This window comes from Gossypium raimondii, chromosome 4, assembly GCF_025698545.1.
Source record: "Gossypium raimondii isolate GPD5lz chromosome 4, ASM2569854v1, whole genome shotgun sequence".
NCBI classification, from domain to species: domain Eukaryota; kingdom Viridiplantae; phylum Streptophyta; class Magnoliopsida; order Malvales; family Malvaceae; genus Gossypium; species Gossypium raimondii.
Genome location: NC_068568.1, coordinates 30612635 through 30628125, shown reverse-complemented (window position 1 = coordinate 30628125; position 15491 = coordinate 30612635). Strand labels below are relative to the sequence as shown.

Here is a 15491-nt window from a genome sequence, read left to right as displayed (position 1 = left end):
AACTTGAAATCCAAATATCTCGATCTACACTTAATCTTTTTGCCTAAAACGAGTTTCATTCATCTAATTATTTACCTATGACTAATTCTCAACCTTTAAACTATAATAAAATACTCAATTCATAGTATCGACTTTTTTGACATGTTTTATGGCTATTTTCTGAAAATTCATTAAAACTTAAGAAATCTTTAACGAAATTTTAAAGTAAGTTTAGAAACTTCTTAATCATGTCAAAACTAATTGAAAAATACTTTGAAACCACATTTTTACTCAAAATCTTAAAATCCACTATTAACGAGCTAATTATTGGCTTTTATTCAAAACATTCGATTTAATGGCTAAAACTTGGTTTTAAAGACTAAATAACATTTAAAACTAATAGGAAGATGAATCATTACCTTAGTTGATGAAAAATCAAACGTTTGATAAAAAATCCAAAAAATCCGAAAGCTTAACAATGGAGAAAACTGTGGTGTTTTTGGGTGTTTTTCTTAACTTCTATGGAGATTTATAACTAAAGAGATGATAGAATTCAAAAGGAATTAGGATTTGGATTTCAAAATCGATTCGGAGAGTTGGGAGAACTATGGACGGCACAAGTATGAGAGGAGAAGAAGGCTGAGGTGAAAATAAAACTATAAATGGGGTTTTTAGGTTGGATTTTAAAAATTGGTCTAATTCCTCTTAAAAACTCTAAGTTTTGACTCTTTTACAAATCAGTTATTTTTTTTTCAAAATTAAAGGTATTTAAAACTCATTTTCAGAAATTAATTTAATCTTCTAAAAACCATAGTCGAAAACATTACTAATAAACCACGTCGCAAAATTCTAAACACTCTAAGACTAAAATTCCTAAATTACCCTTGAACTCCTAAGCCCTATTTTGAGGTGTTACACAAGAACTATTAACTAAGGTTCAAAGGCTTAATGTTGAACAATGTATTTGCTAGGATTCTCAAAATTGATGGAGGAAGTTTCTATTGGATGAAAACCAGTTACATTGGAAGGTAGAGCCAATTAGATCGGATATTCACCAATTTAGTCAACAATTAAGAGTTGTGATACAACAAATCCAACATCCATTATCGAAGATTATATGGTGCTTAGCCTTAAGCAGCTGATAAGGATGTGTCATTTAGTCGGTCTATATAATACTACAATGCTTGCGACTGTAAAAAAAATTTACTCAAAACAACAAATTTGCATAAATAATATTAATAATTTAAACAAAAGAGTAATTAATTATTTAGCTGGGATTTTCTTAGATATAATGTTCTGAAGAGGAAACAAACTGATCCAACTAAGATTTTGTTCCATGTATAAAGGAATCCATATGCTTTAGAATTTGCAAAAAAAATACAGAGAAATAAAACAAAGAATTCTAACTTATTGAGAAAATCCTTACATGTTAATTTCTTACGACAAATTAGGAGAAAATAATTCATCTTCGCTCAAAGTTGAGACGCTTGATAAAAAATACAAAAAGTGATGAATAAATTAAGGGATAAGAAGAGAGAACAACTGCGGAAAGCATAATGTGATGATTGCCAAACCCAAAATATTGGTCTAGCAGTTTAGCTATTGTTGTAGTTTGAGTATATACCACAATTTCATCATTTACATCTCCAAATTGTGAAGTCAGCAACACATCCAAAGTCCAAGATGTGGGCACTAAATAATACATCCAGATCCACCAGCCAGGTATTTTCTACATAAACAACAACAAAATTATTATGTTATTTACATTTTTCTTTTCCGTTATATTCAAGAATATGAGCTAAGATTTACCTTTTACACACGTTTAAACCCAAACTTAATACTTATTAACGATTAGGTGGAAAACAAAAAAAATATGAACAAATTGGAAGTCTAAATGTTACACAGTATGTGGGAATATTACATAACCACATTCTGAGTAAGATTAATGTTAGTAACAGCAAATTTAATATATATTTCTTTAGGAGAAGAAGGATGAAGAGTAATGAGATGCAAACAACTTACCGGTTTGGGAAGCAAAAACCCAGAGAAAAGATTAAACAATGGATAGAAAAAAGAGGTTAAAGCTCCAGCTATTGCGACATTGGGTGTCAAAGCGACAAGAAGCATCCCTAAATAGTTGAAGCCCAGCAGTGTAGAGAAGATGGCATAAAAGTACCAAAACACCTTATATGTTGTCACATTGTACCCTATCATACTATATGTGAGTATCACAAACACTACAGCTTGTGTAAATAGATATGGTATCTCAATCAACACCTGCAATTCATTCATATTACTTTTACATGTTATAACTGTGTTTACTGTATTATAACATTTATTAAGTTCACGTGTTTTTATGTTACCTGTGCAAGGGTATAACACCAGGAACAGTACATCCCTGCGAATCTTTCTCGATACATAATGATTCTCTCAGTTGCCACAAATGGTTGAACAGCTGAACCACTGTTGCATCCGAGGAATATCACAGCACCATACATTGAACCAAAAATGTTGAATAAACTCTGTTGGTTGTTTCTGTAATGAGTAGAAGATTATCAAAATGTATCACCAGAACTGCTGCCTATAATAATAATGATTCCTTTACAAATTTAACTACACTTACATTTTCGTTCCTTGGTTCCAGAACAGTAGGCCCAAGATCAAAGAGACTGAGATAGTGAAAAAGAAACGCATCAAGTTATAGGAAGGAGTTCTCCAATAAGATAAATGGAGTTTCCATAGGCAACTTTTGATCTGTCCCCAGTAGTTTTGAGCAAATTGGGTTGGAAAATGCAGTTCTCTTGAACCTGGACCTGGAGCTGGATTACTCAATTGCCTTACAAGCTCTATGTTGTTCCTACCAGGGAAAAGAATGGTTCATTCGCACCTTTATAAATATCCACTAATACTACTCTCAACTGTATTTAAGCATCCCGGCTACCTGTTAACAATCCGTATAGTATATTCGAGTTGTGCTCCTGTTCTTGTACTCATGTTGTGTTTATGTAATATTTTTGTTATTTTTCTAGTGTTATGTACAAAATTATCAGGTCCAGGGATATGCAATTAATTGAAAAAGAAAATAATGCTTTTAAGTTATGACTAGAGCCAGCAATGGAACCAAACAACTGGGAATAGGAAAACTTGTAAACTGAATCTATCACCACAATATGAACATTAGAACTTCTAGACAAGAACATGCATCTAAAGAAGAAATCACTGGCTCCTTGTTCAACTTTAGAAAACACAAGAATTACTATGTTCTAATTTAACTTACTCATATAAGGCAGAATTCTTGTAAATTTCGGCAAAGTCGATCCCAAGTTCTCTTTCTGCTGAAGCTGAAGCAACCTCTAGAATCCATGTTGCCGGGTTGCAATTATCTTTGATCTTGGGCACCCCAGGTATATTCTATCATGAAGAATAGAAGGCGGCAGTTTACGGTCAGGAAGCAATAAGTTTGGTACATTTATCAGATAATGAAAGAAGCAAAAGTGGGCAACTAACCTCAAAATATTCTGTAACCTTACTTGAATGTGGTCCTATTGGCCCATAGTAGATCACACTCCCACCATGTTTTAGAAAAATCAACTGAGCATTAAAAGAGAGTATAGGATTCTTTTATTCAACTTTTTCATGATGGCAAGGAAATATAATGGTCCAAATAATTCTAGCCTAAGAAATGGATTTTTTACCTCATCGAATGATTCAAATATGTCATTGCTCGGTTGGTGGATCGTGCAAACAATTGTTCTACCTGTATCAGCTACATTCTTCACCGCACGCATGACAATGGCGGCAGCTCTTGTAGCCAAACCTGTGGTAGGTTCATCCATGAATATTATAGAAGGATTAGCAACGAGTTCCACAGCTATTGTAAGTCGTTTCCGTTGCTCCGTTGATAGACCTCTAAGACCAGGTGTGCCCACTAAAGCATCCTTGACTCCACCAAGTTCAATGGTCTCAATAACTTCTTGCACAAATTCCTGCGGAATCCATTAAACCAGCAGATTTAAGACAAATTACCATGAATTTTGATAGAAAAGAATCAGCATTTCTACATCTTTGAGGACTTACAGTTTTAGTTTTTGAATCAATACAAGCAGGAAGGCGCAGCCAAGCAGAAAAAATCAAAGATTCCTTCACTGTGATTTGAGGAGAATGTACATCATTTTGCTCACAATAACCTGATATCCTAACAAATGTTTCTTGAACCTTAGGGTAACCGTTAACTCTGATTTCGCCTTCTATGCATCCTATTGTTTTTCTCCCTGCAAGAACATCAAGAAGAGTAGTTTTCCCAGCTCCAGTAGCCCCCATCAGTGCTGTTAGAACACCAGGCCTAGCTGCTCCGGTGATATCTGAAAGTATTTTGAGTTTTCTCTGGGCATACCCTCCTTTTCTCATTTCCTAAGAATATAGTCAAACAATGCGCCAATAATAGCAGGCATAACTCCAATTTTACAAAAATATATATAACTTTTAGCCCTTCTTTTAGTTTCTCCCTTCTTTTTTAAGTATTAAATTTATATTTTATCAATCCATATGGAAAAAAGTAACATTAATTAATTTTGCTACCATGATGTATACATAGATTGTCACGTGGATGACATTTTAATATTTAATTATTTTTAAAAATTTTAAAATTAAAATTCATTCAAATTAATAAAAAATATTTTTATTTTAAAAAGTAATTAAATATTAACATATCATCTCGTGGCAATACGGAATCAATTTTTTCATTCATTTTATGATGATGTGATAAAAAATACAATTTAAAAGTTAAAAGATATTAAAAATTAAAGAGGACAAAAACCATAATGATATCAATAGTATTGTGTTATCCAATGGCTCATGAATATACATAATATAAGTAAAACACGAAATCTGCGTTAAATATAAACACATGTTAACACAAATTCTCAAACATGATATTCTGTTCACAGTGAGCATTACGATTCTTAACAAAATAAAATTTGTATAGATATCATAAAACATGACAAAAAAGCAAGGCATACATGGATTAAGAAGTCATGTCAGGGTTAATGAAGTCTTCCCAATTTGGTTCTCTATAGTTATGTTGCATAAGGAAAAGATGGCGTGATTACCTGAGGTGTGTCAACACAGTACTGGACATTCTGAAATGTTAATGTTGAGGAATCGAAAGGTAATACCATTCTCCCTGTGAAGGCAGACATGAATAATAGTTCAAACAAAAAGCAGTGATTTTAGGAAATCAAGATAAAAGAATGAACCTTTACTAGATTCTTCCTTTTTAGACACATCTTCCTTATCTGAACCATTGAGAGAATCCCCTTTCCTTAGTGTGGAAAGCTTTTCATGAGAAATGACAACTCGAGAAGATCCAGGGGCTGAATGAGTTTAAACGAGTGAAAAATGAGTAACCATGTGTTTCTCTTCTCTGGAAAACAATGAAGCAAAAGAATGGAGCTTACGATTCAAGAAACTTAAGGCCAAAGTAAATCCAATGTTCCACACTAAAGCAAAACCAAGTAATACGGCAATTGAAATCCAGAAAAAATAATCTTCAAAGTCAAATCCATGGCTTTTTAGTATTTCTTGGCCTAATGTAGAGTTTGTTTCCTGGACCTGCAAAATAAGCAAAGAATGAATTTGTTTTACTTGGCTATGAGGGATGAGGAAAATGAATTAAGTTGAATTCTAGCTTTCATAGGATCTACATTTGTTTGTGTTAAGATACATCATACATGTCATGTTGAGTAAAAATGAAACTTAAAACATGATCTCAAAAGCTAGTTTTTAAGGCACATTTTAAGGACAAATGTGAGACTTCTGACTCCCATCTGGACAAATACTGAGCAAAATGGGGATTTCCATGCGGGTAAGGAATGTATCTCTGCATTCATCACCTATCAGAAGGCTTCACTAGTTTGGAAGTTTCCTAGAAACATATATCTGGACAGGCTACATGGTTTCCTTTACAGATCCCTAAGCATTTGCTGGTGGCTTGAATGGCCATCCAAGATAGACTGCATACCAAGAACAGACTGATTTCATGGGATATGGGAGTTGATGGTAGATGTGGGCTTTGTCAGGATCAGCAGGAAACCAGAAACGAGCTATGTCAGTACTCAGCACTGGGTTGTTATCAGATTTTACTACCAAAGCGCTTTGTATAGAAATTTGGACCTATCCTAGTGTCATTAAATTGTTGTTAAACTGTTTCATGGATTAATTTTAACCTTTATATTTTTATCAATTTTATCAATTTGATGTTTATTCTTTTTTTAATTAAATCTGATAATTAATCTTTTAAAAGGAATTAAATTATTTTTCATTTAACTAACATGTTAGCTAAAACATTAAATTTTTAATAATGTTAGTGTGACAAACACATGGCAATTCATATGTACTTCACGTTGACATGACACTGGTTGTCTTATATGGCACATCAACAAATAATTTAAGATTTATAAAATATTCAAAATAAAAATAAAAACAAGTTCAAAATTCTATATATATATATAAAGTCCATAAAAATTCAAAAGCATAGCATGAATGACATATGGATTGTCATACGGACTGGAATGATTAAAAATTTAGTGCTTTAGTCAGTATTTCTTTTAAAAGTAACAATTCAAATATTTTTGAAATGTTGATTGTCGAATTTGACTCATTTTAAAAGGTTAATGGCCAAATTTAGCTTAAAAAGTAATAGTAAGGGCCAAAGTGACAAAAGATATAAATATTAAAGACTAAATTTGTTATTATACTTATAATAAAATTAATTGGTTATTAAAAAAACAATGGTATTAAAATGGCATGCCCTACAAATAAAATATCTTTTAACATCTATCGGAAGAATTTGAAAGTGGGTGATTGGTGTAATGACTAGTTAAAGGATTCTCATGGTATGCACCATGTCACTATGTTTAAGGTTTTATTCACTTTATCTATATTTTGGTATGCAAAAAAGTTTTAGGTAAATGAATCTCAATGACACAATGAAATTCAACGACTGCTTATGTTTTGTACTGACGAAAAATAATTCACTGAGCATTAATCAAAACATCGCAAGAATATCAAGTTCTATAAAAAAAAACTTTTGTAGGAATTTATTATAAAACAATCTTTGAATATAAAAATTATAGGAGAATAGAAAGAAATTTTGTTTCTATGTTTTTGGTTGTACCATGCAAATGAAAATTCACTCCTATTTATAAGAGTTCTCATATTTTTCATAAAGATATAACTATTCAACATGTTTATTTGGATAGTTGCCTATATTACCAATAAATCTATCTATTCAATAAATATATACTTGAATAATTATAACTCTTTATTAATTAACCAAGTGACACAAGTTTCGTATTTAAGAGACATACCTTATCATTATGAATAATGACAACTCTTGGTCAATAGCCAAGTGATATAACTTTATGATCACTTGTAACCTTTCACTTGTAACTATTGGAACATTACAAATATTTTGAAAATGTTTCAACAAATTCCCCCAATTTTCAAAATATTCTAAATTTTGATAATTTTGGAAATCAATTGCATAAATGAAGGTATCTTACAATTGAACATTCACTTAGTGAAAACATGCTAAGGTTAATCAAAATTGCATGGTAGACTGTGCATTGAGCCAACTATCCCATTTGATTAACCGAACATATCTCACATAACAATTTCAATGCCAATCAATGCACAATATTCATGAACACTATTATGGTCAGTGTCTATAACCTCTTTTCATGAATGCTATTAGAGTCAAGCCCTGAGTTACTAGAAGCGGTCACACTTTCACTCACATAGATAGATCTCATCGAGGGTATTCTTGTAATTATAACATCAAACATATTTATGTTATAAGTCTATTAAGAGTATATCGCTCATCCTTCCTTTATCATTATGGGCACCTAACACTTTTAACTTGAGATGATATATTATAGATCATTTTATAGTGCTAGTAGTCAAATACTAATGATGTACTTTGTCTAATTGATCTTAAGACTTGACGTTAAACCTATGTTGAGTCGAGTTTCCATCATGAGTGACTCAAATATTATAGGCTTGTACCTCATCCCTAAATTTTTAAATTTTCAACATAACTATGTTAATTATTTATACCACATGGTGAAGTTTTAAATTTATTTGTGTTTTGAAAGTTCACAACACCAACATTTTCACCATGTTCAATTATCTATTCTCTCACAAAAAATGCTAATAATAATATCGTTTCTACTATTATCAAATTACAACGATCACTTTATCTTTTCTATTATGTCAATACCTAGTTGTTATCAGCTTTTACTAGGAAAGGTTGTATAGGAAATCGGACCTATCCTACTATCATTAAATTGTTGTTAAAATGTTTCATGGGGTATAATAATAAATTTAGCTCTCAACATTTACATCTTTTATCAATTTAACTCTTATGACCACTAACATTTTAGAAAGTCAAAACTTTTTTTAACGAAAATATTGACAAAAACATTAAGTCTTTTTAACAATGTTAGCATGACAAATCGCATGGCAATCCACATGAACTTTATGCTGACATGACACTATTTTTCTTATATGTTACGTCAGCAAATAATTTAAAATTTATAAAAATATTCAAAAAAATAAAAATAAATTCAAATTCCAAAATATATATAAAGTTCATAAAATTAAAAGGCATAGTATGAAGGACATATGGATTGTCATGCGAGTTAGACATATGGATTGTCATGCAAGCTGGCATGATTAAATATTTAGCATTTTATCTTATATTTCTGTTAAAAAATTAACAATTCAATTCTTTTTAAAATAAGGGTTGAATTCAACTCTTTTTGAAAGGTCAATGGTCAAATTAACAAAAGATGTACACGTTAAGGGCTAAATTGGACCTATCCTACTATAGTTAAATTGTTGTTAAATTGTTTCATGGATTAACAAAAGGCATAATATTAAATTTAGCCTCAACATTTACATCTTTTGTCAATTTGATTCTTCTTCTTTTTTAGTTAAATTTGACCATTGGTCTTTCAAAAGAGTCAAATCACTTTTTAATGAAAATGTTAGCTAAAATGTTAATTTTTAACAATGTTGATATGGAAAATTGCATGGTAGTCTACATGTATTTCATGCTTGACATGACACTATTTATCTTATATATCACGTCAACAAATAAATTAAACTTTATAAAAATATTTAAAAACAAAAATAAGTTCAAAATTCAATATATATATATATATATATAAGCTCATAAAAATAAAAAACATAGTATGAATGATACATGGACTGTCATGTAGGCTGCCATGAGTAAAATATTAATATTTTAATTAGTATTTCTGTTAAAAGATTAACAATTCAACCTTTTTTAAAAGGTTGATGGTGAAATTTAATTCGAAAAAATAATGATCAAATTGATGAGAGAGAGAGATGTCATTACTCTTACCCTTTGCCATCTTGGAGCATGGAATTCATTTCCTGAGAGCCCTATGGTTGCATATGTGGCTGGGGAAACCCAAAACACCCACCTCAACCAGCTTGGCATGGATGCTGTAACCAAAGGAATAACATTAAAGGAATCATCATTGATTGTTAGTAGGTTTCATACTTACTAAGAACTATATTACATTGTGGAATGATGAAGCCACAAACTATCTGTTTCGTGAAAATTATAAGAGTGGCAGCTGCTATTGAAGAATCCATAGTTTGGCAAACGGATGCCAAGAAACGAAACAGGGATGCCGATGATACTTGCATAGTAAAATACACAAGGAACTGACGGAAGAACCTGAAGGAAAGGTAAAGGTCACAGAAACCTGAGTGCCAATAATTTCTTTCAAAAATTACAGTTTTTGAAACTCACTCACCTCCAAACTTGAGGGCTGTATCCTATGACGTAATAGGTAAGAGATGTCCAAACCAGGGACTGAAAAAATGAAACGGGAATCTGTAAAATAATACATGGGATTGCAAAAGCCCATGCTGGGTAAAACCCCAACGTTTTCTGCTTGTAGAAACTTGAGAGTCTTGAAACAGTCACGGCTAGCTCAGAAAATTCATCAACAAGAAGTATCAAGACTGCATAAAATATCGCTCCCAAGTAGTAATTTGCATGAAGCGCATCAATATCCATACCACTCTTAAGAAATGAAGTCATTGTCACAATTGCAATGATGACAACCTGCCATGAAACAAGTTTTTAAGTTAACACTTACATCTCAATTTATGTTTCCAAAACTAAAGCAGAGATGATGATGATATAAATATAAATAAAACGAGACCTGAGTGAATTTGAATATATACAAATATTTGTTCCTTCTCATGAGGAGAACTTCTCTTGACATGCAAGCTCTGAAGATTTCCCATCTTGAAACAGAATAGAAATTAAAGGAAAGAGCATTCTTGTGGCATTGAGATTTATCATATGGCTCTGACAGATCCTCCTCTATCCGTTTTCTCAAAGGAGATGCTCTAAAGTTCTCGGAGAACACATCGGCTGAAATGTAGGAGTAGGGTAACTCAGTATTGTACCAGTATTGTGCTTGATCTTTCTTGGATAATACCTACAGCATACTCATATATCAAACTTCAAGCTGAAGAAATAAGACAAATACTCTGGGGTTACGAGAAAAGAAGAATAACTGAAGCAGGATTTCACTTGCCTCTTGAAGGAAGTCTACAATCTCTTTCCTTTGAGGACATCTAAAGCCACAGCTTTCGAAGAATTCGACAACGGCGTCACGTGGTCCATGATATAAAATTTTTCCTTCAGCCATCAATATAATGTCGTCGAAAAGCTCAAAGGTCTCAGGTGAAGGCTGAAGCAATGCGACCAACAAAGTTGCGTCTGTGATATGCACCAGTTGCTGCAGACAAGAAACAATTTGAAATGCTGTGGAACTGTCAAGACCATTGGTGATTTCGTCCATAAACAAAGTTTTTATAGGGCCAACAATGATCTCCCCTGCACAATTTACATACATGTATATCAATACAAGATTGAATAGCTCAACTATTCAACATGAAATGATTACCTGTGGTCACCCTCTTCTTCTGACCACCAGAGATACCTCTTTGAAGGGCATCTCCAACTATTGTACCAGCACAAATATCAAGTCCAAGAATCTGCTGTGTCAAGGGTTTGGAAACATAAGACCTACGCATTATAAAAGGAAGCATGATTAAGCTTGGTCACCAAAATTTACTTTTAGTATGTAGTCCGTTTGAAGGGTTCGGCTTTCCCATGTAGCCTGTATAATCAGACCAAATTGTTATAATTTATAAATTTCTCAAATAACATCCACTAGTAGAACAAACTATATGCAAAATCCAAAAAATTAAAGTTCAAACCAAATATTCTGACACTTAAACTTCATCTTGTTTTGTCATATACCTTCATGTAAGCATCAATATCTGGATCTGGAACAATCCCTGCTTCCTTCTCCCTTCTGCTTACCTCCATCATTAATTCTTCGTAACCATAAAACAAATGTTATTGAGTACCAACCAAGCCAGAAAAATTTCCGAACAGAAGAGATAAATGTTATTTTGAGTATTAAAATAGGGAGACAAAATCTCGAGATTAAAACTAAGCATAAACACATCGAGAACAATATCTTCATTGAGCGAGCGAGTGAGACTGCATGCTCATTTTTTTTTATGTTTCTTTGCTAAAAATAGTGGGAAAAGAATACAAAATATTGATTAATGAAATAGCACCTTGTCGGTTGCCTAAACCCTGACAACGAGCAGAAAAATCAAGTGTTTCCCTGACTGTCAACTCCGGAATATGCAAGTCATCTTGGCTTATATATGCTGACGTCTTCTGTGGAACAAATTCTTCTAGCTTGTATCCATTATAAGAAACTTCCCCGCTTACCTATTACAATCAACCCAAAAAATAGAGATTCTTCAAACCATCTTACTTGTTCTATAAATTTAGCCTATTATATACTTTTTGCATTTTGCCAACCTGCTTTCACAACATTATATGAATAGTATATTTAAAACGAAAACTTAACAAAATAAATTCTATTTCTTATTATCTTTAATATAAGAGTTAATTGCACAAGACTTTCTCAAACTATTACCTTCATTTTAGATTAGCCTTTAAACTTCAAAATTTTCTAATTACATCCTCAAACCATTCACGTTACATAAATTAGGTCATTTTATTGTTAAAACTATTAAATTAACCGATAAATAACATGTCAAACCTTATATAGCTAAATCTAAAATGAATAAATAGAACATTATCGCATAACTTTTAAAAGTAAAAGTGAAAACAAATTAGTGAACGGTAAAACTATTTTTATAGTATCATTTTTCTTAAATTTTTAATTAAGATTTCTAAAATTAAGATTTCTAAAATATGTATCTATTTTATAGTATTCATGTTTCTCAAATTTTTAATTTTTAATTTTGTCACATAATATCCGACTTGTCATTTAACAGTTAAATTAACGATTTTACTAACAAAAGAAACTAATTGATATAACATTGATAGTTTAGAGATGTAATTAGAATGTTTTAAAGTTTAGGGACCAATTAAAATAAAGACCATAAATTGGGGATGTTTAGTGCAATTAACTTTTAATATACTTTTATTGTATCTTATAGTTCATTCACTAAAAGGATTTTATCATATATTATTTTGTATGAAAAATTATCATAGTTTTTATACATAATTTCTTTTATATAATTATATAATTTTTATTATTTTAGAGAAATAAAATGGTCAAAATATGCAATAAGTCCTTGTAACTTTCAAAATTTTAGAATTTAGTCATTATACTTTTATTGCTGGAAATATATTCCTCCACTTTCAAATTTCAAAATTAATATCCAACTATTAACACCGTTAAATTTTTCCGTTAAATCTAAGTTAATTATAACGTCATTTTTTATTACATGGTTACTAAGTGAGTTTTTTTTTAAAATGTCACACCAACAAATTTTAGAGAAAAAATTAACAATGTTAACATTTTGACTTGAAATTTGAAATATAAAACTAAAAAAAATAAATTTTAAACTTTAAAAATATAGAAACTTATCTCATATTTTAACCAATAAAATATTAAAAAAAAGATATGCCACCATTATTTGACCAACTATGTTAGACCATATTTATTTAGTGTCGTTTTATCAAAAAAAAATGAAGGGTTCGATCGTCTAATATATGTATCTTAGAAAACGACTCCCAGCCTTTTTAAATTATAGGAATAGTCCTCCCATTTTTGTATTTTAACTATTTCTGAAAATACCTCTTCTGTTTTACTATAATAGTCCCTACTAATCTTTTTGATAAAATAGTCCTTACTAAATTAATTGATTCTTAAGTATGTTTTCTTAACAAATTTAATTTATATACATAAAATGTTTAGAAAATAATTACAGTTTTTAAAAGAATATTTTTATTTAGAATATATACCTCTTACAATATTAATTATTTAAAATTAATATATTAAATCTAATAAATGAATTATTTTACAAAATTAGAAATTATATTATGCCACATATTTATATTTTATATCATATTTTAATATGGTATGATATGATATGTTGTATCATTTCTATATCAAGTTGCTGGTGCGCTAACAAGGAAGATAGATTTGTTCTTTTCTGCAACAAAAATAGAGGGCTTGATTATATATATATATATCACTTTATTTTATAACATTGTTACTTCCATACATATAAGAAAAAATTTCATCATGGATATTGGGAGTATAAGTTTAAGTAAATGCTGAATTAATCGTGACTTTTATATATACACCAACAAAACGTCCCTACTTGTAGATCTAAGTTAAAACTAGAATCAATTTTATTTTTATTATTGAACTAAGGTCATGTTCAAATACAACTCATCTAAATCTTTCTCAAGTGGCTCTAAAGCTGAATGAATTATTAGAAAAAATTGATTCTCATAAAAAATATTTGATGTATTTTAAGAAAAGATTAAACCATTATTTGGGTCTAAATTTAGTAATTTTTTTTCAAGTTAGGTTTTAAACTTACAATTATTCCCATATTAGACTTAATTTTTTTGTCTAAATGAAGCGCTGATATTGACAATTGTTCCTAAGTTAAGGCCACTTTAAAGTATTTAAGGATTAACTTGAATAAAAGTTGAAATCTCAATGTGAAAATATTTGCTAAGTTCAATACCTAATTTAAAAAAAAAAAAAACCCTCAAATGAAGCAATTACCAAATTTAAATCCTTAAGAAAAATCATAGTTTTTAATCATAGAAAATAAGCGTTAAAAGCTTTCTTGTCATTTAAGTCTGATCCAATTCAAGGAATAGTTGAGTGAATGTAAAAATAGTATAGAGGAAAAGCCATTTTTCCAAGAAAGAATGTAGGTGATACCTTGAGAGATCCGTTTAGATTCGCTGAAAGTGCCTTCAACAGGGAGGTCTTCCCACATCCAGGAGGGCCAAGCAGCAGGTTCATCCTGCACAAAATCTCATTGAATTACATCCATATCTATCAATCAATCAATCAAGCATTAATTCTAGGGCTTTCATACCTTCCAGGCTTTATGATGCCGCTAACATTGTTAATAATGCTTATCTTGGCTCGGTGTGTCTTAAAACCAAACAGCCTTACTGCAGGGTACTGTCCAAAAACAAATTTCCAATTCATTTACTAGCAATCTTTGAAAAAAAGCTTCTCCTTCATACTACTTACACAGAGAACGGACAGAAGACAATTCCACAACGTGGGTAGAGGCTTCCCATGAACCACATCACATTCAGCTTCCACGCTAAGATTTCTGTATCTCACCTCCACTGTGGGCAACTTTACACCAACTCTACAAACAAATAAAATACCCAGTGATTTAGATTACATGTCTAAATGGAACAAACAAAGGGAAATTAGGTTAGGACCTGTCCAGTCTTTTTCTAGTCTTTTGCAACAACTGGAGGTTATCTTTCTCTATGTTTTTGATAAGCTTCTCTATCAAAACATGGCGCTCCTCAGCACTAAGCTTCTTAATATCTACCACTTCCACTCCTCTACCAAACCCTGCTACAGTCCCATCACCTTTATCTGTTGAACATTGCGACTCCATTTCACCATATACACGTTCCATACTAACCAACTCAACACAATAGTTTCCAGTTTTCCACTATGAACTTATGTCTGCAGGCCTCGCCCTCTGTATATATATGCATATATGGCGGAGACCATCATTTCAGAATCTACCACTTATATCATGTGTAAATTTTTTTTATATCTAGTAATTATAAGTGATATGTGTGCAATAGTTACCAACTTTTTTTTTTTATGGATTAATAGTATTTTTTATATTCCGTTTATTGTTTATATTCTATGCCCGTGATTGCTTTTTCGAATAACCTTATTTTTAATATTTGAATTTATATTTTATTTGAAAGTGCATTATATCTTATTATTGCATACAATAGGTATAGCTATAAATATTAATATAGAACATAATGTTAAATATTATTGTTTCTTAAAGAACTGTTAAATAATTAAGTGGGTTTAAATGTTTATTCAACTTTA

The 15491-nt window shown here is 31.0% G+C and overlaps 1 protein-coding gene across 2 annotated transcripts; it reads right to left on the bottom strand.

Annotated features, from left to right (window-relative positions):
* Positions 1 to 1367: 1367 nt before the first annotated feature.
* LOC105780745 (pleiotropic drug resistance protein 3) lies at positions 1368 to 15143 on the bottom strand. 2 transcript variants are annotated; one of them, XM_052629517.1, is made up of 24 exons: positions 14852 to 15143; positions 14652 to 14775; positions 14491 to 14579; positions 14331 to 14415; positions 11680 to 11839; positions 11354 to 11430; positions 11166 to 11210; positions 10995 to 11088; positions 10623 to 10924; positions 10242 to 10523; positions 9828 to 10141; positions 9588 to 9748; positions 9407 to 9510; positions 5436 to 5589; positions 5235 to 5351; positions 5088 to 5161; positions 4057 to 4389; positions 3675 to 3965; positions 3487 to 3570; positions 3257 to 3390; positions 2603 to 2836; positions 2343 to 2514; positions 2002 to 2256; positions 1368 to 1708 (listed from the first exon to the last, which is right to left on the bottom strand). In XM_052629517.1, exons 1-24 carry the CDS (start codon positions 15055 to 15057, stop codon positions 1442 to 1444), a joined length of 4158 nt encoding a protein of 1385 aa, XP_052485477.1. In that variant the 5' UTR covers positions 15058 to 15143; the 3' UTR covers positions 1368 to 1441. The 2 variants fall into 2 exon arrangements, with proteins under 2 accessions (XP_052485477.1, XP_012460690.1); XM_012605236.2 differs by having other exon boundaries at positions 10995 to 11085; positions 14852 to 15142.
* Positions 15144 to 15491: the final 348 nt, after the last annotated feature.